General features: G+C 48.5%; 1 protein-coding gene across 1 annotated transcript; it reads right to left on the bottom strand.

The window, feature by feature from the left end:
• Positions 1-5,545: 5,545 nt before the first annotated feature.
• Positions 5,546-7,666, bottom strand: LOC110504599 (homeobox protein Nkx-2.5-like). Its single transcript, XM_021583360.3, has 2 exons — positions 7,087-7,666; positions 5,546-6,553 (listed from the first exon to the last, which is right to left on the bottom strand). Exons 1-2 carry the CDS (start codon positions 7,418-7,420, stop codon positions 5,940-5,942), a joined length of 948 nt encoding a protein of 315 aa, XP_021439035.2. The 5' UTR covers positions 7,421-7,666; the 3' UTR covers positions 5,546-5,939.
• Between the last annotated feature and the right edge of the window lie 15,452 nt (positions 7,667-23,118).

The raw sequence follows: 23,118 nt of genomic DNA, 5'->3' as shown, positions 1-23,118 counted from the left end.
TGAATCTCCAAGCAGCAGCGTGGACATGTAGGATGTGCATATCACCCACACAAGTTTCAGTGACTCTGGTCTAGCATCTGGTCGTCAGTATTTCCTTACGGAGCTAGCTGGCTTGGCTCAGCAGTGGTGAGGCCTGCTCTCAGTAGCTGGCAGCAGGGTGAACTGTACTGGGTACAGTGCTGACCAACCAGGGCAGAAAAGCTAGCAGCAGGGTGAACTGTACTGGGTACAGTGCTGACCAACCAGGGCAGAAAAGCTAGCAGCAGGGTGAACTGTACTGGGTACAGTGCTGACCAACCAGGGCAGAAAAGCTAGCAGCAGGGTGAACTGTACTGGGTACAGTGCTGACCAACCAGGGCAGAAAAGCTAGCAGCAGGGTGAACAGAACTGGGTACAGTGCTGACCAACCAGGGCAGAAAAGCTAGCAGCAGGGTGAACAGTACTGGGTACAGTGCTGACCAACCAGGGCAGAAAAGCTAGCAGCAGGGTGAACTGTACTGGGTACAGTGCTGACCAACCAGGGCAGAAAATCTAGCAGCAGGGTGAACTGTACTGGGTACAGTGCTGACCAACCAGGGCAGAAAAGCTAGCAGCAGGGTGAACAGAACTGGGTACAGTGCTGACCAACCAGGGCAGAAAAGCTAGCAGCAGGGTGAACAGTACTGGGTACAGTGCTGACCAACCAGGGCAGAAAAGCTAGCAGCAGGGTGAACTGTACTGGGTACAGTGCTGACCAACCAGGGCAGAAAATCTAGCAGCAGGGTGAACTGTACTGGGTACAGTGCTGACCAACCAGGGCAGAAAAGCTAGCAGCAGGGTGAACAGAACTGGGTACAGTGCTGACCAACCAGGGCAGAAAAGCTAGCAGCAGGGTGAACAGTACTGGGTACAGTGCTGACCAACCAGGGCAGAAAAGCTAGCAGCAGGGTGAACTGTACTGGGTACAGTGCTGACCAACCAGGGCAGAAAATCTAGCAGCAGGGTGAACTGTACTGGGTACAGTGCTGACCAACCAGGGCAGAAAAGCTAGCAGCAGGGTGAACAGAACTGGGTACAGTGCTGACCAACCAGGGCAGAAAAGCTAGCAGCAGGGTGAACTGTACTGGGTACAGTGCTGACCAACCAGGGCAGAAAAGCTAGCAGCAGGGTGAACAGAACTGGGTACAGTGCTGACCAACCAGGGCAGAAAAGCTAGCAGCAGGGTGAACAGTACTGGGTACAGTGCTGACCAACCAGGGCAGAAAAGCTAGCAGCAGGGTGAACTGTACTGGGTACAGTGCTGACCAACCAGGGCAGAAAATCTAGCAGCAGGGTGAACTGTACTGGGTACAGTGCTGACCAACCAGGGCAGAAAAGCTAGCAGCAGGGGGAACTGAGCAGCCCAGGCACCAGGGCAGAAAAGCTAGCAGCAGGGGGAACTGAGCAGCCCAGGCACCAGGGCAGAAACAAATCTGAAAAGCTGTGGCAGTAATCACATAGTCACCGATAAGGAACCATGCATCTCTGCCTTTCTTCAGATAAGACCCAGAAAAGCAGATTACTCTGACCCGTTTCCCTCTCCTGCTCCCTTTCTTTCCACCGGGGGTGGAGGGTGGGGGGGTATTTTTAGGTTGGCGTGGACCTGTTATCTGACGTTGCCTTTTCAACACTTTGTAAGGGATGTGTGTAGAGGGGGGCTGGTAGCTGCATGACCTCTCCACCCCTCTTTGTGGTGATGGTCTCACATGTAATTTGGGAAATTGTTGACGTTTCTGTTCAGTGTACCAATAAAGGCCTCTGACTTTGTCTACCTGAGTTGTCTCAGTTGTGTGTGTTATATGTCATATCTGACTCCGAATCAATGGGGACAGACTGTGCAGATAGCCTAGTGGTTACAGCGTTGGGTCAGTAACCGGTAGGTTGCTGGTTCAAATACCCAAACTGACAAGGTGAAAAATCTGATATGCCCTTGAGCAAGGCACTTAACCATCATTTGCTCCAGGTACGCTGTACTACTACAGTTGACCATATGAAACCACAGATTTTACTGCACCTATGTGACAATACAACATTTCAAAAAAACATTTTTGACAGTGACACGCATTAGTGAGTACATGTGGAGAGAGTCAATAGACCTAAGAGAAGGCTAAGCGGTTCTTACTCGTTTTAAAGTGGCAGCCATTGTGTTTGGCCAATTCCTCATCCCGTCCCTTTAGCTGCACACTTATAGCAGCTCTATGTCAAGCAAAAGGAGCTATTCTTACAGAGCACTGTGATAGTGTCAATCAAGAGGAGAGGTGTGCATGATCTTGAGATGTGAATAGGTCCTGTTTAGTGGCAGGCCCTGAACTGTGTTCTACACTGAGTACCACAGAGTGAGGGGAAGTGGGCTCCCCCACACAATGCTGCCTAAAGGGCTTTTAATGTGCTACAGTGCCTTCAGAAAGTATTCACACCCCTTAACTTTTTCCACATTTTGTTGTTACAGACTGAATTTAAAATGGATTAAATTGGGATGTGTCACTGATCTACACACTCTTCTCCATAATATCAAAGTGTGTCTTTAGAAATGTTATTAATTACAAATGAAAAGCAGGAATTTCAGTTTTCAACCCCTTTGTTATGGCAAGCCTAAATACATTCAGGAGTGAAATAGTACTCAAGTCACATAACAAATTGCATTGTCTTTTTGATCAACTACCTCATCTCTGTACCCCACACATACAATTATCTGTAAGTCTCAGTCGAGCAGTGCATTTTTCCAAGGCCTCGCAAAAGAAGGGCACCTAAAGTATTGGTAGATGAGTAGGAAAAAAAATGCAGACATTGAATATCCATTTGAGCATGGTAAAGTTATTAATTACCTTTTGGATCGTGCATCAATACACCCAGTCACTCAGTTGCTGGAGAGCAAGGAAACCGCTTAGGGATTTCACCATGAGGCCAATGGTGACTGTAAAACAGTTGCAGAGCTTAATGGCTGTGATGGGACAACTGAGGATGGATCAACAACATTGTAGTTACTCCACAAAACAAATCTTATTGACTGAGTGAAAATAATGAAGCCTGTACGGAATAAAAGTATTCCAAAACATGCATCCTGCAAAACTGTGGCAAAGCAATTCACTTTTGTCCTGAATATAAAGTGTTATATTTGAGGCAAATACAATTCAACACATTAAGTACCACTCTCCATATTTTCAAGCATAGTGGTGGCTGCATCATGTTGTATGATTGTAATCATTAAGGACTGGGGAGTTTTTCAGGATCCATTTTTTTACGGAATGGAGCTAAGCACAGGCAAAATAATAGAGGGAAAACCATGTTCAGGCGTGTGAATAATTAAGTCAATGTTATATTTCTGTATTTCATTGTAAATAAATTTGCTAACATTTCTAAAAAAAAAACATGTTTTCACTTTATCATTATGGGATATTGTGTGTAGATGGGTGAGAATATATTTAATCCATTTTGAATTCAGGCTGAAAGGCAACATGTGGAATAGGTCAAGGGGTATGGATACTTTCTGAAGACACTGTATATAAATCCGTTTCATCGGCATCTTTTGTAAGACACTGGGATAAGTGTCTGTTAAATTACTAACATGCAATTATCATATAGGCATATTAATGACAGGTATCAATAAATATTATGGCTATTACTTGTCCACTCTACAGGCACATTAAACAATGCTGTTTTAATTTAGGGCCTGCATGTGCAGTGATGGTTTTGTAGGTTATTCGGTGCCGTTTCAAAATACATTTGTCAGTGTATTTCTGGGGGCCTGTGGGCGATTTCAGAATTTGACTGTGGATCAGCGGTAACTGTCTGATTAAGGATGAGGATGATGAACGCATTTCCCCAAACCCTGAACTGTTTCTACTGACGTGTCGTCAGTAGAAACAGATGGACTTTAAACACAACCCTTCTGAGCGGTCACAGACCTTTCTGTAAATATTTAAATTATGTCAGTGATGCTATCTCACGACCTCGCCTAATGGGGACTGACATGCACCTGTAGAAGAAAGTCTAACTGGGCGTGACCTTGTAGGCCGGACCTATAGACTTAGCCTATATACAAGTAACGTCTAAAGCCCTCCACTTATTTGTCTTATTTAGTCAAAATTGCGTGACATGCTCCAAACATATTTTATGGAGAGGCCGGTAAGTCGTTGTGTTAAAAAAAACAACTTTAGTTTCCGGTTATAGTAGATTGAAGGTCTCTAATAGCCACTTGAATGGTTTAACCCTGACGTTAAACATACGTGAACCGCTTTACGGGTAGCGGGTGAGATTGTTTGACATGGATTACTGGTAATGTGTGCTGGCTATAGACAATGGCAATTACTATAGGCTACCGTGATGGACGATTTTCCTGATATTAAAACACACTGACATATGGTATCTTTATGTGCTAGGATTGGCCTGGTGTTTATTCAATTTGTAGGCTAGTGAGTCGTGAAACTGAAGAAAAAACCCTGGAGATTTAATGGCTGTAAAGTTAAAAATGATTTAAATGCTTTAGATTGTGTGATCTTGAACATTATTTCCTTATCGATTTGACAATTGTTGTCGTCTAGGCCTATTGTAACGATTTTAATGTAGGCTATTATTATATAGGATTAATAATACAATACAATTAGGCGAAACCATGTTTTATTAAGCATAATAGTAATGAATATTATAAATAAAATACTACATTTAGCCTTTTAAATAATTAATGGTTGATAGAATTCGTAGTGATAGGCTATAGTTCTATGAAAGCACTAGGCCTAAAATTATAATTGGTCGATAAGTTACATTTCATATTTAGAAATAATTTCTAAATAATTGAAGATGATTAGAAATAATCAGGTGACATAATTGTATCCCGTTCTAGTTGTTTGTTCATATTTATTCATTTAAAAAATGTCCTTCGGGACAATGGTTTAATATACTTAAGTAAAAATAATTTTGAAGTAATACTTAAGTCGTTTTTTGAGGTATCTTTACTTTACTATTTATATTTTTAACAACTTTTACTTCACTACATTCCTAAAGAAAATTATGTACTTTTTACTCCATACATTTTTCCAAAAGTACTCGTTGCATTTTGAATTCTTAGCAGGACAGGAAAATGGTCTAATTCATCACACACTTATCAAGAGAATATCCCTGGTCATCACTGCTGTCTCTGCTCTGGTGGACTCACTAAACATATACTTTGTTTGTAAATGATGTCCGAGTGTTGGCCCCCTGGCTATCTGTAAATAAAATAAAACAACTAGAAAACGTGTCCGTCTGCTTTGCTTAATATAAGGAATTTGAAATGATTTATACTTAAGTATCAAAAGTAAAAAAGTACATTTTAGTAATTACATTTACTTTTGATTACTTAAGCATATTTAAAACCTTTAGGATTTTACTCAAATAGTATTTAACTGGGTGACTTTCACTTTTTCTATTAAGGTATCTTTACTTTTACTACAGTATGACATTTGGGTACTTTTCCCACCACTGCCTCAGAATATGTCCTGTAGTCCGCCCCCGTGAAATAGCCTATCAAATTCATGCAGAAAAATTATAATTTACATAAAAGAAAATCTTTATTTACATATAATACGTGTATTAAGTACCTACAAACATAATTGCCTTATAGTACATTTGTGACCTCAAAGAAAACGGTGATAGTGAGGGTAAGATGTCCACTGACATTGTATACATATTTCCCCTTCCCACTGAAGTAGATACCTACATCTCATATACAACTTCACAATTAACTCCCTATTCCATCTCAGAAACTAGTAACCTAATGAAAATACAATGTATTTAGTTTAAGCATCCATCAAGAGTTTGCCCGCCGAAGTACAGTACATGGAATATATCGACATAACACTTAAGTAAGCCTATGCATCCATTGCAAAAGCGCATGCAATTTAAAACAATTTGTCTGACGATAATGTTATATTTCGATAATTCGTTCACCACGCTCTGATGCCATGTAAAGAAGACACTCCATTGCCGGACGGAAACGTGTTTTGAACGTTATTTAACTCCCCAATGCCGAAGTTGATGTAATTCCCGTTGTTTTGTGAGGGCTGGATAGACTGCACCGCAGTGGTGGGATAATCACAAACATGGTTCATATTACAGCCAGGACTGGGATAATTACTGAACGCTGGGTAACTGTTATAAGTGAAATGGTTAAGGCCCACATTATATGAACTATTATAGGTCGTCGAGTCTCCAAGGCAGGGCTTCCCATCTCGGACCAGTACTGGGACTGAGATGCGTCTCGGCGGCGGGATACCGACCATCTCCAGGCTCTGGTCCTGTCGCTGTCTCTTGCACTTGTAGCGGCGGTTCTGGAACCAGATCTTGACCTGTGTGGGGGTCAGTTTGAGCACTCCGGCCAGGTGATCTCTCTCCGGAGCCGACAGGTATTTCTGCTGCTTAAAGCGACGCTCCAGCTCATACACTTGCGCCTGTGAGAACAGCACGCGCGGCTTCCTGCGCTTCCGGGGTTTGGTGGGCAGATCCGGGTCCTCTGACTTCAGGTCCACCACCGGCTCGCTCTGAGAGATGTAGGACATGTCTAGTGGAATAGAAATAAACGAATAAATTAAGACGTATTTAATTTAATTCCAGTATGTTAAATTGTATAAAGGACCCAACAATAGGAATTCAGCTCGGAGACTTTTAGCAAGACATAGTTTAGACAAGCGTTCTAGGTCTGCCCTACATCCTAGAGTCCAAAAAGTAAAATGGGTTCAGTCGATTATGATTGCTATATTTTCTAAATTGTAATCAAACTTCAATGGAACTGTTTGGTATCCCGACGAGAGAATTCAATCTAAACTTCAATCACAACTTTCCTTTATTTTCTCCTTAAATTGTAAAATAGATTAGGCCTCTTTGACTGTTCTTATTCCAGAATAAGGGTGTACACTAGGAGTAGCATTACTATTACACCCCTTGTGAAATGTCTTATCCTTAGCCTACACGTTTTAGATTGTGTCCGACGCAAATCTGTTTAGTTACTTACATAATTATTCAGATTTTCACATAGGCATAATTATTCAGACGTTCACTTAGGGCTATTTCGATACTAATATCATAAACTGTTACCTTTTCTGTATTTCCCCTCAAATCTGTCCGTCTTGCCATCCTTGATGTCCATTTCTAAGAAAGATTTCCCATAGAAGGCAGCGGCGAAGTTGAGGGCAGTATTTCTGTTGTCTTTAGCCTCATGGAGCTCCTCTCCAAACAGCGAGCCTCCAGACAACATCTCCCGAAGCGGCTCCTGTTTCAGGCGGCCCAGCATGCAGGAGGAGGTCGGTAAGGCACAGTCCATCCGTGGAGAGATGTCCAGTGAGACCAGATCTTCAGCACTAGTGTGGTGCTCCAGGTTTAATATATCCTTAACCGAGAAGGGTGTGGACGTACTGGGGCTGGAAAACATTGCCAAAGAACAGTTGATCTGACATATAAATGGCAACAAACCGATGATTCCAAAATCTCCTCTTCTTAGTAATATTTACTGAGCTCAAGTACTCGTTCGTTTGTTTAACCGAGAGGGATCTTGACTATCAACTCGAGTCCCTAACTTTTCTTGGCCTCTTTCTGCTATGCATGGGGAAAGAGAGAGGGGGGATGAGGGGGAGGTTAAGTCTCTCATTGGACGTTGTTAGGGGGCATCCTATTGGTGTAACCCTACATGTCCGTGGTGCATCTGAATCCAGAATGCAACTTCAGCCCCATTACGCACCGTCACAAACACGCCTTTTGTCCATAATAGATGGTTGGAATTTATTATTCATTTTTATTAATTTTTCCCCGTAAAATGTATATGGTTGAAGGCAAAAGAGAATAGAATAAATACTGGAACCTTTTTCTGTGTGCACGAGCCTGTCTGTCTGTGTTAGGTTCTGTTTAATAGTTTAATGATGATACATTTTATTTGGCGGACATTCAACGTATGCAAAGAGATGCTTAGCCAGTTGCACAACTGAATGCATTCGCCCGAAATGTGTCTTCCGCATTTAACCCAACTCCTCTGAATCAGAGAAGTGCAGGGAGTTGCCTTAATCGACATCCACGTCATCGGCGCCCGTTGAACAGTTGTTGTTTGTCAACTGTCTTGCTCAAGGGCAGAACTGCAGATGTTTCCACCTTGGGGATTCGAACCAGTGACCTTTCGGTTACACGCTTAACCGCTAGGCTACCTGCTTCCCTACATAAAAACAAGTGCAGTGCATAAGATCATAAAATCGATTACATGAATGAAATCAACATTTAAACCAAAGGACCAGACGAAACAGGATGGTTGTGTAGAGGATATGAACCTGGTTTAAGGTCAAGATTTAGGTTTAGGGGGTACGGTTGGTGATAGGGTACGAACCCGGTTTAGGGTAAGTGTGTTGGTTGGGGGACACATAGGGACGGATAGGTACACTGATAATGCACAAAGGGGTGGGAATAAGAGCAGACAGGCAGCAAAGTGTCTAGGTGGAGGGAACTTCCCTGGCAGCAAGACCATAGGGACCAACATGTCTCTTCCTCCGCTGGCCTGACTTTCAGGTAGGACCAGCATCCTCCCACCCACCCACGCAGCGCACCCGGGCTAGGAGTGTCACACATACCATAACATTTTTGTAGTCATGCCTTATGACACATTCGTCTAGAGCTACATTATGTACAGGCTATGTACAGGCTATGTACACCACAAATGTACACTAGGCCCTACTTTTGTACACTACAAAAGTAGGGCCTATCATATGCCTAGTTATTCGATAAGTCACGTTATTCTCTAAAAATGCATCCAATAAAATATCAGTAGGACAAGGTTTTTGGGGAGAATTGGTGTGCGTAAAGATTCCAAGACGCACTGAGGGGACCTCGCACAGGGCTGGCATCACACCCATTATTAATGCTGGTGGAGACAGCGGTGCCGAGACAGACAGTATTATCGTTTGTTTTATCTACAGCAGCGTTTAACACAGACCCCGGGAACTAAATGGGTCCCTCTGTCTCCGACCCGGCTCGCGGTGTTTATAGTTTTTAAGACTATTTGCGCGCCTCGAAAGCTGATGAATGGTCGCGAGGAGTAGAGCGTCAACACTGCCGTGTCTCGCGCAGCAATAATTGGTGAAATAAAGTAAACGAACCGAACTCAGACGAGCCTCAGTGTAGCGCATGGAAACCGTTTCATTCTTCATGTCAGATTCTTTCCTCTTAACGTTCGCAAACAATTAACATTGAGTTGGCTGCAGTCTGTTGTGACGAATCTCAATAAAAGTTTGAAGGTTATTCACAGTTGATGACAGACAGGCCTGTCCTCGGGCCTTCAGGCCTATCTGACAGAGTTTGAGTTAATTCCATTTCAAGCTTAATTCATTTCATAACATGGAATTTCAGTTGCATTGACCTCAATTCTGCAAGACCGACTGCAAAGCACTCTCTGTGTCAACTGCCCAAATTAAACATGACAGGCCTATTAGACGCATGGTTCATATCCCTAATGCATTCTCTCTCTCTCTCTCTCTCTCTCTCTCTCTCTCTCTCCCTCTCCCTCTCTCTCTCTCTCGTTTTCTCTCTCTCTCTCTGTATCTCTCTCTCTCGTTTTCTCTCTCTGTCTCTCTCTCGTTCTCTCTCTCACTCTCTCTCTCTCTGTATCTCTCTCTCGTTTTCTCTCTCTGTCTCTCTCGTTCTCTCTCTCTCGCTCTCTTTCTCTCTCTCCCTCCCTATCTCGCTCTCTCTCCCTCCCTCTCTCTCTCTCGGACTCTCTCTCTTTCTCTCTCTCGATGAAAAAGTACGAACATGAATGCACTCACTAGTGTAAATCGCTCTGGATAAGAGCGTCTGTTAAATTACTAAACATTTTTTTTTTAAGTACAATTTATTTCTCTCCCTCCCCCGACCCGTCTTTCTTTAGCACCAGTCAGATAAAGCGATAGATAAGGCTGCTTAAAAACTTCCGCTGGACGGGATAATTGAGGATATTCTGGGGCGCTGTGTGTGTGTTTTATCTAATGAGTCTGCGACTGTTCACGTGTGTGGACTGTGGGGAAAGCACCACGAGCAGACGCCACGCGCATTAGCGCCAGGGTCTGGCGTCTTTCCGCGGTCCTCGTGACCTGTCAATCATATTGGTGATCTCGACACCTTTCTAATGGCGCTGACTAATTACCTCGGAAAGATAAACAGGTTTAATCGTTGATCTGATAAACAATCAGATTAAATATCGTCGATCATTGATTTTTAGCCTAATGGAAGTCGATATTGTTATGCAGTGTTCAGTTGTAGCCCATCTTTAGGTCTACTGTGGATGTGAGTTTCAATTAACTTGCCCTTCGAGATAAAGAATTTTAAAAAATGTATTAGTGCGTGATTTAGACAAACAACTGTTATTAGTGTTTTTTTGTCACTGATTATGTGACAAACGTAGATTTTTTTTGTTTTGGGATTAAATTAAGATAAATCAAATTAGGCCTACAGAATGATTGAAATTGTCATTTGTAAATGTAGAATGCTGTTTGATCAGACAATATTGTTAGGTGTGATGCAGTTAAATGTTCGTTCTAAAAGAAAAATAATAAATCATTATTTGATCATTATGAATTAGCATTTCGGCCTACCACATTTCCATAATGTAATTTACTCAATGCAAAAAAATAATTTAGCTAGGTTCAATACATTTGTTCATCAGTCATCTGAGAATCTCGCCAATATGCCTTTATGGCCTACTAAAATACACATTTATCACATTTGAATTGTTAATGCTTAATATTAAATCATCCATATGAAGTTGACCTATTTAGGTTGTTTGCAAACACTTATGGATTTGTTATGTTAATTACAAACACAAGTTATTGTTTGGTAGGCTGAGAGCCAATGGAAGTTATGTGTAGGCTAGACCTAAATAAAGTGGGAAAACATAATAATTAACAACTAACACATTACCTTATCATGAATATACATTTTGTAATTGTAACATAAAAAAAATCATACATCTGATTCAAATATTCAAATATGAACACAATTTAAAAACCATAGTCCTAAATGGTTTAATCTTGTATTGTCCCAACACAGTCGAAACAAAGTCCCCTAAAGTATTTTTTCACTCCCAACACCTGTTTGAGGTTGAAGAGTTCATCTGTTCCCCTTCATATAACTCTATTCCCCCCTGTATCAATTAATCCTCAGACACAATACGGTACAACTCTCTTTCTTCTCTCATTTTCTTTCTTCCCTCTCTCTCTTTCGTGCTCTCTCTTGCTCTCTGTCTCCTCTTGCCCTCTCTCTCTGTCTCCTCTCTCTCGCTGTCTCTTCACTCTCGCTCTCCTCGCTCTCCCTCTCTGTTTCTCTGTTTCCTCTCTCTCTCTCTCTCTCTCTCTCTCTCTCTCTCTCTCTCTCTCTCTCTCTCACTGTCTCTGCATTCTCTCTCTGTCTCCTCTCTCTCGCTCTCCATTCCAAGGCCGGACAACATGTGGTGACGGATCTGTCACCCAGGTGTCTCTCCATCTCTCTAACACCCTGATTAATTCCATATAATATTAGCAACAGCTGGATCCATATAAGATTGGATCATCTTTAGTTTTCCTGACATAGCTGTGGCCAAGACAGAGGCTGTTCCTTGCTGTGTCACTGGCAGCCCTCTGGACAGTTAGGTCAGGTTAGGACACAGACAGGCCCATTCTCTCTCAGAATCCTTGAATATGCTGTGGATTTTGTCACCCAGAATTGTGTTTTGTTTTTGGTGGCTGTCACATGACATCTTTGTCAGTAGTCCTAGTACACCACCATGTGGTCATTACTGTAGTTGAAGCAGTGTGTATTGTGATGTGTGAGCAGCCATGTGAAGTGTCTTCTGTCTGTGCACCATTTGACTTCAATTCTCCTCTCCTCTCCTCTCCTCTCCTCTCCTCTCCTCTCCTCTCCTCTCCTCTCCTCTCCTCTCCTCTCCTCTCTTTTCCTCTCCTGTCCTCTCCATAGACCTCTCCCCCCTCTCAGCTCATGTTCTGAGGCTTGGCTGGGGATCAGTGAATGTGTTACTGAGTTCAAGGTAGCGTGATGGTCCCTATGGGGATGATATGTGTTCTGGCCTGTATTACGTGCTGTGATAGTTTGGTCTACAGCTTTTCCCAGCTGATGTTGGGCCTCTTAGGTCTCAGATCTCCTCTCAATTAAAACGTAGAAGATAATCAATCATTGTCAAGATGGTGTAGTACAGGGCTATGTAAATCTTACCATATGACACGTGCCAAACTCATTCCACGGAGGGTCAAGTGTCTGCAGGTTTTCTCTCCAACCTTGTACTTGATTTATGGATTAAGGTCACTAATTAGTAAGGAACTCCCCACACCTGGTTGTCTAGATCTTAATTGAAAGGATAAACCAAGGGGCCTCCCGAGGGGCGCAGTGGTCTGAGGCACTGCATCGCAGTGCTTGAGGCGTCATTACACACCCGGGTTCGATCCCAGGCTATGTCACAACCGGCTGTGACCGGGAGTCCCATAGGGTGGCGCACAATTGGCCCTGTGTCTTCCGGGTTAGGGGAGGGTTTGCTCGGGGGGGGTCTCTGCAGGCGACTCCTTCTGGCGGGCCGGCCGCCTGCAGGCTGACTCCGGTCGTCAGTTGAACAGTGTTTCCTCCGACACATTGGTGCGGTTGGCTTCCGGGTTAGGGGAGGGTTTGGTTGGGGGGGGGGGCTCTGCAGGCGACTCCTTCTGGTGGGCCGGCCGCCTGCAGGCTGACTCCGGTCGTCAGTTGAACGGTGTTTCCTCCGACACGTTGGTGCGGCTGGCTTCCGGGTTAAGCGGGCGGGAGTTAAGATGCACGGTTTGGCGGGTCATGTGTTTCGGAGAACATGTGACTCGACCTTCGCCTCTCCCGAGCCTGTAGGAGAGTTGCAGCGACGAGACAAGATCGTAATTGGATCTCAATGGGATATCAGGGAAAAAATAAGTAGAAAAGAAAGGAAAAAGCATAAACGTGCAGACACTCGGCCCTCCGTGAGTTTGACACCCCTGCCCTGCGATGTCCAGAGCTGCTGCTTTTCTCTTTACCTGGTCACCTGGTGTCCCAGGTCTAAATCAGCCCCTGGTTAGAGGGGAATCACCCACCTGGTGTCCCAGGTCTAAATCAGCCCCTGGTTAGAGGGGAATCACCCACCTGATGTCCCAGGTCTAAATCAGACCCTGGTTAGAGGGGAATCACCCACCTGGTGTCCCAGGTCTAAATCAGACCCTGGTTAGAGGGGAATCACCCACCTGGTGTCCCAGGTCTAAATCAGACCCTGGTTAGAGGGGAATCACCCACCTGGTGTCCCAGGTCTAAATCAGACCCTGGTTAGAGGGGAATCACCCACCTGGTGTCCGAGGTCTAAATCAGCCCTGGTTAGAGGGGAATCACCCACCTGGTGTCCCAGGTCTAAATCAGACCCTGGTTAGAGGGGAATCACCCACCTGGTGTCCCAGGTCTAAATCAGACCCTGGTTAGAGGGGAATCACCCACCTGGTGTCCCAGGTCTAAATCAGACCCTGGTTAGAGGGGAATCACCCACCTGGTGTCCCAGGTCTAAATCAGACCCTGGTTAGAGGGGAATCACCCACCTGGTGTCCCAGGTCTAAATCAGACCCTGGTTAGAGGGGAATCACCCACCTGGTGTCCCAGGTCTAAATCAGACCCTGGTTAGAGGGGAATCACCCACCTGGTGTCCCAGGTCTAAATCAGACCCTGGTTAGAGGGGAATCACCCACCTGGTGTCCCAGGTCTAAATCAGACCCTGGTTAGAGGGGAATCACCCACCTGGTGTCCCAGGTCTAAATAGGCCCCTGGTTAGAGGGGAATCACCCACCTGGTGTCCCAGGTCTAAATCAGACCCTGGTTAGAGGGGAATCACCCACCTGGTGTCCCAGGTCTAAATCAGACCCTGTTTAGAGGGGAATCACCCACCTGGTGTCCCAGGTCTAAATCAGACCCTGTTTAGAGGGGAATCACCCACCTGGTGTCCCAGGTCTAAATCAGACCCTGGTTAGAGGGGAATCACCCACCTGGTGTCCCAGGTCTAAATCAGACCCTGGTTAGAGGGGAATCACCCACCTGGTGTCCCAGGTCTAAATCAGACCCTGGTTAGAGGGGAATCACCCACCTGGTGTCCCAGGTCTAAATAGGCCCCTGGTTAGAGGGGAATCACCCACCTGGTGTCCCAGGTCTAAATCAGACCCTGGTTAGAGGGGAATCACCCACCTGGTGTCCCAGGTCTAAATCAGACCCTGGTTAGAGGGGAATCACCCACCTGGTGTCCCAGGTCTAAATCAGACCCTTTTTAGAGGGGAATCACCCACCTGGTGTCCCAGGTCTAAATCAGCCCCTGGTTAGAGGGGAATCACCCACCTGGTGTCCCAGGTCTAAATCAGACCCTGGTTAGAGGGGAATCACCCACCTGGTGTCCCAGGTCTAAATCAGCCCCTGGTTAGAGGGGAATCACCCACCTGGTGTCCCAGGTCTAAATCAGCCCCTGGTTAGAGGGGAATCACCCACCTGGTGTCCCAGGTCTAAATCAGACCCTGGTTAGAGGGGAATCACCCACCTGGTGTCCCAGGTCTAAATCAGACCCTGGTTAGAGGGGAATCACCCACCTGGTGTCCCAGGTCTAAATCAGACCCTGGTTAGAGGGGAATCACCCACCTGGTGTCCCAGGTCTAAATCAGACCCTGGTTAGAGGGGAATCACCCACCTGGTTTCCCCGGTCTAAATCAGACCCTGGTTAGAGGGGAATCACCCACCTGGTGTCCCAGGTCTAAATCAGACCCTGGTTAGAGGGGAATCACCCACCTGGTGTCCCAGGTCTAAATCAGACCCTGGTTAGAGGGGAATCACCCACCTGGTGTCCCAGGTCTAAATCAGACCTGGTTAGAGGGGAATCACCCACCTGGTGTCCCAGGTCTAAATCAGACCCTGGTTAGAGGGGAATCACCCACCTGGTGTCCCAGGTCTAAATCAGACCCTGGTTAGAGGGGAATCACCCACCTGGTGTCCCAGGTCTAAATTAGACCCTGGTTAGAGGGGAATCACCCACCTGGTGTCCCAGGTCTAAATCAGACCCTGGTTAGAGGGGAATCACCCACCTGGTGTCCCAGGTCTAAATAGGCCCCTGGTTAGAGGGGAATCACCCACCTGGTGTCCCAGGTCTAAATCAGACCCTGGTTAGAGGGGAATCACCCACCTGGTGTCCCAGGTCTAAATCAGACCCTGGTTAGAGGGGAATCACCCACCTGATGTCCCAGGTCTAAATCAGACCCTTTTTAGAGGGGAATCACCCACCTGGTGTCCCAGGTCTAAATCAGACCCTGGTTAGAGGGGAATCACCCACCTGGTGTCCCAGGTCTAAATCAGACCCTGGTTAGAGGGGAATCACCCACCTGGTGTCCCAGGTCTAAATCAGACCCTGGTTAGAGGGGAATCACCCACCTGGTGTCCCAGGTCTAAATCAGCCCCTGGTTAGAGGGGAATCACCCACCTGGTGTCCCAGGTCTAAATCAGACCCTGGTTAGAGGGGAATCACCCACCTGGTGTCCCAGGTCTAAATCAGACCCTGGTTAGAGGGGAATCACCCACCTGGTGTCCCAGGTCTAAATCAGACCCTGGTTAGAGGGGAATCACCCACCTGGTGTCCTAGGTCTAAATCAGCCCCTGGTTAGAGGGGAATCACCCACCTGGTGTCCTAGGTCTAAATCAGCCCCTGGTTAGAGGGGAATCACCCACCTGGTGTCCCAGGTCTAAATCAGACCCTGGTTAGAGGGGAATCACCCACCTGGTGTCCCAGGTCTAAATCAGACCCTGGTTAGAGGGGAATCACCCACCTGGTGTCCCAGGTCTATATCAGACCCTGGTTAGAGGGGAATCACCCACCTGGTGTCCCAGGTCTAAATCAGACCCTGGTTTGAGGGGAATCACCCACCTGGTGTCCCAGGTCTAAATCAGACCCTGTTTAGAGGGGAATCACCCACCTGGTGTCCCAGGTCTAAATCAGACCCTGGTTAGAGGGGAATCACCCACCTGGTGTCCCAGGTCTAAATCAGCCCCTGGTTAGAGGGGAATCACCCACCTGGTGTCCCAGGTCTAAATCAGACCCTGGTTAGAGGGGAATCACCCAACTGGTGTCCCAGGTCTAAATCAGACCCTGGTTAGAGGGGAATCACCCACCTGGTGTCCCAGGTCTAAATCAGACCCTGGTTAGAGGGGAATCACCCACCTGGTGTCCCAGGTCTAAATCAGACCCTGGTTAGAGGGGAATCACCCACCTGGTGTCCCAGGTCTAAATCAGACGCTGGTTAGAGGGGAATAACCCACCTGGTGTCCCAGGTCTAAATCAGACCCTGGTTAGAGGGGAATCACCCACCTGGTGTCCCAGGTCTAAATCAGCCCCTGGTTAGAGGGGAATCGCCCACCTGGTGTCCCAGGTCTAAATCAGACCCTGGTTAGAGGGGAATCACCCACCTGGTGTCCCAGGTCTAAATCAGCCCTGGTTAGAGGGGAATCACCCACCTGGTGTCCCAGGTCTAAATCAGCCCCTGGTTAGAGGGGAATCGCCCACCTGGTGTCCCAGGTCTAAATCAGCCCCTGGTTAGAGGGGAATCGCCCACCTGGTGTCCCAGGTCTAAATCAGACCCTGGTTAGAGGGGAATCGCCCACCTGGTGTCCCAGGTCTAAATCAGACCCTGGTTAGAGGGGAATCACCCACCTGGTGTCCCAGGTCTAAATCAGCCCCTGGTTAGAGGGGAATCACCCACCTGGTGTCCCAGGTCTAAATCAGCCCTGGTTAGAGGGGAATCACCCACCTGGTGTCCCAGGTCTAAATCAGACCCTGGTTAGAGGGGAATCACCCACCTGGTGTCCCAGGTCTAAATCAGACCCTGGTTAGAGGGGAATCACCCACCTGGTGTCCCAGGTCTAAATCAGACCCTGGTTAGAGGGGAATCACCCACCTGGCGTCCCAGGTCTAAATCAGACCCTGGTTAGAGGGGAATCACCCACCTGGTGTCCCAGGTCTAAATCAGACCCTGGTTAGAGGGGAATCACCCACCTGGTGTCCCAGGTCTAAATCAGACCCTGGTTAGAGGGGAATCACCCACCTGGTGTCCTAGGTCTAAATCAGCCCCTGGTTAGAGGGGAATCACCCACCTGGTGTCCTAGGTCTAAATCAGCCCCTGGTTAGAGGGGAATCACCCACCTGGTGTCCCAGGTCTAAATCAGACCCTGGTTAGAGGGGAATCATCCACCTGGTGTCCCAGGTCTAAATCAGACCCTGGTTAGAGGGGAATCACCCACCTGGTGTCCCAGGTCTATATCAGACCCTGGTTAGAGGGGAATCAACCACCTGGTGTCCCAGGTCTAAATCAGACCCTGGTTAGAGGGGAATCACCCACCTGGTGTCCCAGGTCTAAATCAGACCCTGTTTAGAGGGGAATCACCCACCTGGTGTCCCAGATCTAAATCAGACCCTGGTTAGAGGGGAATCACCCACCTGGTGTCCCAGGTCTAAATCAGACCCTGGTTAGAGGGGAATCACCCACCTGGTGTCCCAGGTCTAAATCAGCCCCTGGTTAGAGGGGAATCACCCACCTGGTGTCCCAGGTCTAAATCAGACCCTGGTTAGAGGGGAATCACCCACCTGGTGTCCCAGGTCTAAATCAGACCCTGGTTAGAGGGGAATCACCCACCTGGTGTCCCAGGTCTAAATCAGACCCTGGTTAGAGGGGAATCACCCACCTGGTGTCCCAGGTCTAAATCAGACCCTGGTTAGAGGGGAATCACCCACCTGGTGTCCCAGGTCTAAATCAGACGCTGGTTAGAGGGGAATCACCCACCTGGTGTCCCAGGTCTAAATCAGACCCTGGTTAGAGGGGAATCACCCACCTGGTGTCCCAGGTCTAAATCAGCCCCTGGTTATAGGGGAATCACCCACCTGGTGTCCCAGGTCTAAATCAGCCCCTGGTTAGAGGGGAATCACCCACCTGGTGTCCCAGGTCTAAATCAGCCCCTGGTTAGAGGGGAATCACCCACCTGGTGTCCCAGGTCTAAATCAGACCCTGGTTAGAGGGGAATCACCCACCTGGTGTCCCAGGTCTAAATCAGACCCTGGTTAGAGGGGAATCACCCACCTGGTGTCCCAGGTCTAAATCAGCCCCTGGTTAGAGGGGAATCACCCACCTGGTGTCCCAGGTCTAAATCAGCCCTGGTTAGAGGGGAATCACCCACCTGGTGTCCCAGGTCTAAATCAGACCCTGGTTAGAGGGGAATCACCCACCTGGTGTCCCAGGTCTAAATCAGACCCTGGTTAGAGGGGAATCACCCACCTGGTGTCCCAGGTCTAAATCAGACCCTGGTTAGAGGGGAATCACCCACCTGGTGTCCCAGGTCTAAATCAGACCCTGGTTAGAGGGGAATCACCCACCTGGTGTCCCAGGTCTAAATCAGACCCTGGTTAGAGGGGAATCACCCACCTGGTTTCCCAGGTCTAAATCAGACCCTGGTTAGAGGGGAATCACCCACCTGGTGTCCCAGGTCTAAATCAGACCCTGGTTAGAGGGGAATCACCCACCTGGTGTCCCAGGTCTAAATCAGACCCTGGTTAGAGGGGAATCACCCACCTGGTGTCCCAGGTCTAAATCAGACCCTGGTTAGAGGGGAATCACCCACCTGGTGTCCCAGGTCTAAATCAGACCCTGGTTAGAGGGGAATCACCCACCTGGTGTCCCAGGTCTAAATCAGACCCTGGTTAGAGGGGAATCACCCACCTGGTGTCCCAGGTCTAAATCAGACCCTGGTTAGAGGGGAATCACCCACCTGGTGTCCCAGGTCTAAATCAGACCCTGGTTAGAGGGGAATCACCCACCTGGTGTCCCAGGTCTAAATCAGACCCTGGTTAGAGGGGAATCACCCACCTGGTTTCCCAGGTCTAAATCAGACCCTGGTTAGAGGGGAATCACCCACCTGGTGTCCCAGGTCTAAATCAGACCCTGGTTAGAGGGGAATCACCCACCTGGTGTCCAAGGTCTAAATCAGACCCTGGTTAGAGGGGAATCACCCACCTGGTGTCCCAGGTCTAAATCAGACCCTGGTTAGAGGGGAATCACCCACCTGGTGTCCCAGGTCTAAATCAGCCCCTGGTTAGAGGGGAATCACCCACCTGGTGTCCCAGGTCTAAATCAGACCCTGGTTAGAGGGGAATCACCCACCTGGTGTCCCAGGTCTAAATCAGCCCCTGGTTAGAGGGGAATCACCCACCTGGTGTCCCAGGTCTAAATCAGACCCTGGTTAGAGGGGAATCACCCACCTGGTGTCCCAGGTCTAAATCAGACCCTGGTTAGAGGGGAATCACCCACCTGGTGTCCCAGGTCTAAATCAGACCCTGGTTAGAGGGGAATCACCCACCTGGTGTCCTAGGTCTAAATCAGCCCCTGGTTAGAGGGGAATCACCCACCTGGTGTCCTAGGTCTAAATCAGCCCCTGGTTAGAGGGGAATCACCCACCTGGTGTCCCAGGTCTAAATCAGACCCTGGTTAGAGGGGAATCACCCACCTGGTGTCCCAGGTCTAAATCAGACCCTGGTTAGAGGGGAATCACCCACCTGGTGTCCCAGGTCTATATCAGACCCTGGTTAGAGGGGAATCACCCACCTGGTGTCCCAGGTCTAAATCAGACCCTGGTTTGAGGGGAATCACCCACCTGGTGTCCCAGGTCTAAATCAGACCCTGTTTAGAGGGGAATCACCCACCTGGTGTCCCAGGTCTAAATCAGACCCTGGTTAGAGGGGAATCACCCACCTGGTGTCCCAGGTCTAAATCAGACCCTGGTTAGAGGGGAATCACCCACCTGGTGTCCCAGGTCTAAATCAGCCCCTGGTTAGAGGGGAATCACCCACCTGGTGTCCCAGGTCTAAATCAGACCCTGGTTAGAGGGGAATCACCCAACTGGTGTCCCAGGTCTAAATCAGACCCTGGTTAGAGGGGAATCACCCACCTGGTGTCCCAGGTCTAAATCAGACCCTGGTTAGAGGGGAATCACCCACCTGGTGTCCCAGGTCTAAATCAGACCCTGGTTAGAGGGGAATCACCCACCTGGTGTCCCAGGTCTAAATCAGACGCTGGTTAGAGGGGAATAACCCACCTGGTGTCCCAGGTCTAAATCAGACCCTGGTTAGAGGGGAATCACCCACCTGGTGTCCCAGGTCTAAATCAGCCCCTGGTTAGAGGGGAATCGCCCACCTGGTGTCCCAGGTCTAAATCAGACCCTGGTTAGAGGGGAATCACCCACCTGGTGTCCCAGGTCTAAATCAGCCCTGGTTAGAGGGGAATCGCCCACCTGGTGTCCCAGGTCTAAATCAGCCCCTGGTTAGAGGGGAATCGCCCACCTGGTGTCCCAGGTCTAAATCAGCCCCTGGTTAGAGGGGAATCGCCCACCTGGTGTCCCAGGTCTAAATCAGACCCTGGTTAGAGGGGAATCGCCCACCTGGTGTCCCAGGTCTAAATCAGACCCTGGTTAGAGGGGAATCACCCACCTGGTGTCCCAGGTCTAAATCAGCCCCTGGTTAGAGGGGAATCACCCACCTGGTGTCCCAGGTCTAAATCAGCCCTGGTTAGAGGGGAATCACCCACCTGGTGTCCCAGGTCTAAATCAGACCCTGGTTAGAGGGGAATCACCCACCTGGTGTCCCAGGTCTAAATCAGACCCTGGTTAGAGGGGAATCACCCACCTGGTGTCCCAGGTCTAAATCAGCCCCTGGTTAGAGGGGAATCACCCACCTGGCGTCCCAGGTCTAAATCAGACCCTGGTTAGAGGGGAATCACCCACCTGGTGTCCCAGGTCTAAATCAGACCCTGGTTAGAGGGGAATCACCCACCTGGTGTCCCAGGTCTAAATCAGACCCTGGTTAGAGGGGAATCACCCACCTGGTGTCCTAGGTCTAAATCAGCCCCTGGTTAGAGGGGAATCACCCACCTGGTGTCCTAGGTCTAAATCAGCCCCTGGTTAGAGGGGAATCACCCACCTGGTGTCCCAGGTCTAAATCAGACCCTGGTTAGAGGGGAATCATCCACCTGGTGTCCCAGGTCTAAATCAGACCCTGGTTAGAGGGGAATCACCCACCTGGTGTCCCAGGTCTATATCAGACCCTGGTTAGAGGGGAATCAACCACCTGGTGTCCCAGGTCTAAATCAGACCCTGGTTAGAGGGGAATCACCCACCTGGTGTCCCAGGTCTAAATCAGACCCTGGTTAGAGGGGAATCACCCACCTGGTGTCCCAGGTCTAAATCAGACCCTGGTTAGAGGGGAATCACCCACCTGGTGTCCCAGGTCTAAATCAGACCCTGGTTAGAGGGGAATCACCCACCTGGTGTCCCAGGTCTAAATCAGACCCTGGTTAGAGGGGAATCACCCACCTGGTGTCCCAGGTCTAAATCAGACCCTGGTTAGAGGGGAATCACCCACCTGGTGTCCCAGGTCTAAATCAGACCCTGGTTAGAGGGGAATCACCCACCTGGTTTCCCAGGTCTAAATCAGACCCTGGTTAGAGGGGAATCACCCACCTGGTGTCCCAGGTCTAAATCAGACCCTGGTTAGAGGGGAATCACCCACCTGGTGTCCCAGGTCTAAATCAGACCCTGGTTAGAGGGGAATCACCCACCTGGTGTCCCAGGTCTAAATCAGACCCTGGTTAGAGGGGAATCACCCACCTGGTGTCCCAGGTCTAAATCAGACCCTGGTTAGAGGGGAATCACCCACCTGGTGTCCCAGGTCTAAATCAGACCCTGGTTAGAGGGGAATCACCCACCTGGTGTCCCAGGTCTAAATCAGACCCTGGTTAGAGGGGAATCACCCACCTGGTGTCCCAGGTCTAAATCAGACCCTGGTTAGAGGGGAATCACCCACCTGGTGTCCCAGGTCTAAATCAGACCCTGGTTAGAGGGGAATCACCCACCTGGTTTCCCAGGTCTAAATCAGACCCTGGTTAGAGGGGAATCACCCACCTGGTGTCCCAGGTCTAAATCAGACCCTGGTTAGAGGGGAATCACCCACCTGGTGTCCCAGGTCTAAATCAGACCCTGGTTAGAGGGGAATCACCCACCTGGTGTCCCAGGTCTAAATCAGACCTGGTTAGAGGGGAATCACCCACCTGGTGTCCCAGGTCTAAATCAGACCCTGGTTAGAGGGGAATCACCCACCTGGTCCCAGGTCTAAATCAGACCCTGGTTAGAGGGGAATCACCCACCTGGTGTCCCAGGTCTAAATCAGACCCTTTTTAGAGGGGAATCACCCACCTGGTGTCCCAGGTCTAAATCAGACCCTGGTTAGAGGGGAATCACCCACCTGGTGTCCCAGGTCTAAATCAGACCCTGGTTAGAGGGGAATCACCCACCTGGTGTCCCAGGTCTAAATCAGACCCTGGTTAGAGGGGAATCACCCACCTGGTGTCCCAGGTCTAAATCAGACCCTGGTTAGAGGGGAATCACCCACCTGGTTTCCCAGGTCTAAATCAGACCCTGGTTAGAGGGGAATCACCCACCTGGTGTCCCAGGTCTAAATCAGACCCTGGTTAGAGGGGAATCACCCACCTGGTGTCCCAGGTCTAAATCAGACCCTGGTTAGAGGGGAATCACCCACCTGGTGTCCCAGGTCTAAATCAGACCTGGTTAGAGGGGAATCACCCACCTGGTGTCCCAGGTCTAAATCAGCCCTGGTTAGAGGGGAATCACCCACCTGGTGTCCCAGGTCTAAATCAGACCCTGGTTAGAGGGGAATCATCCACCTGGTGTCCCAGGTCTAAATCAGCCCTGGTTAGAGGGGAATCACCCACCTGGTGTCCCAGGTCTAAATTAGACCCTGGTTAGAGGGGAATCACCCACCTGGTGTCCCAGGTCTAAATCAGACCCTGGTTAGAGGGGAATCACCCACCTGGTGTCCCAGGTCTAAATAGGCCCCTGGTTAGAGGGGAATCACCCACCTGGTGTCCCAGGTCTAAATCAGACCCTGGTTAGAGGGGAATCACCCACCTGGTGTCCCAGGTCTAAATCAGACCCTGGTTAGAGGGGAATCACCCACCTGATGTCCCAGGTCTAAATCAGACCCTTTTTAGAGGGGAATCACCCACCTGG

The sequence above is a fragment of the Oncorhynchus mykiss genome, chromosome 25, assembly GCF_057628025.1.
Source record: "Oncorhynchus mykiss isolate SJ-2025 chromosome 25, ASM5762802v1, whole genome shotgun sequence".
Lineage (NCBI taxonomy): Eukaryota > Metazoa > Chordata > Actinopteri > Salmoniformes > Salmonidae > Oncorhynchus > Oncorhynchus mykiss.
The sequence above is the reverse complement of the archived record's forward strand: the minus strand, read 5'-3'. Positions and strand labels throughout refer to the sequence as shown.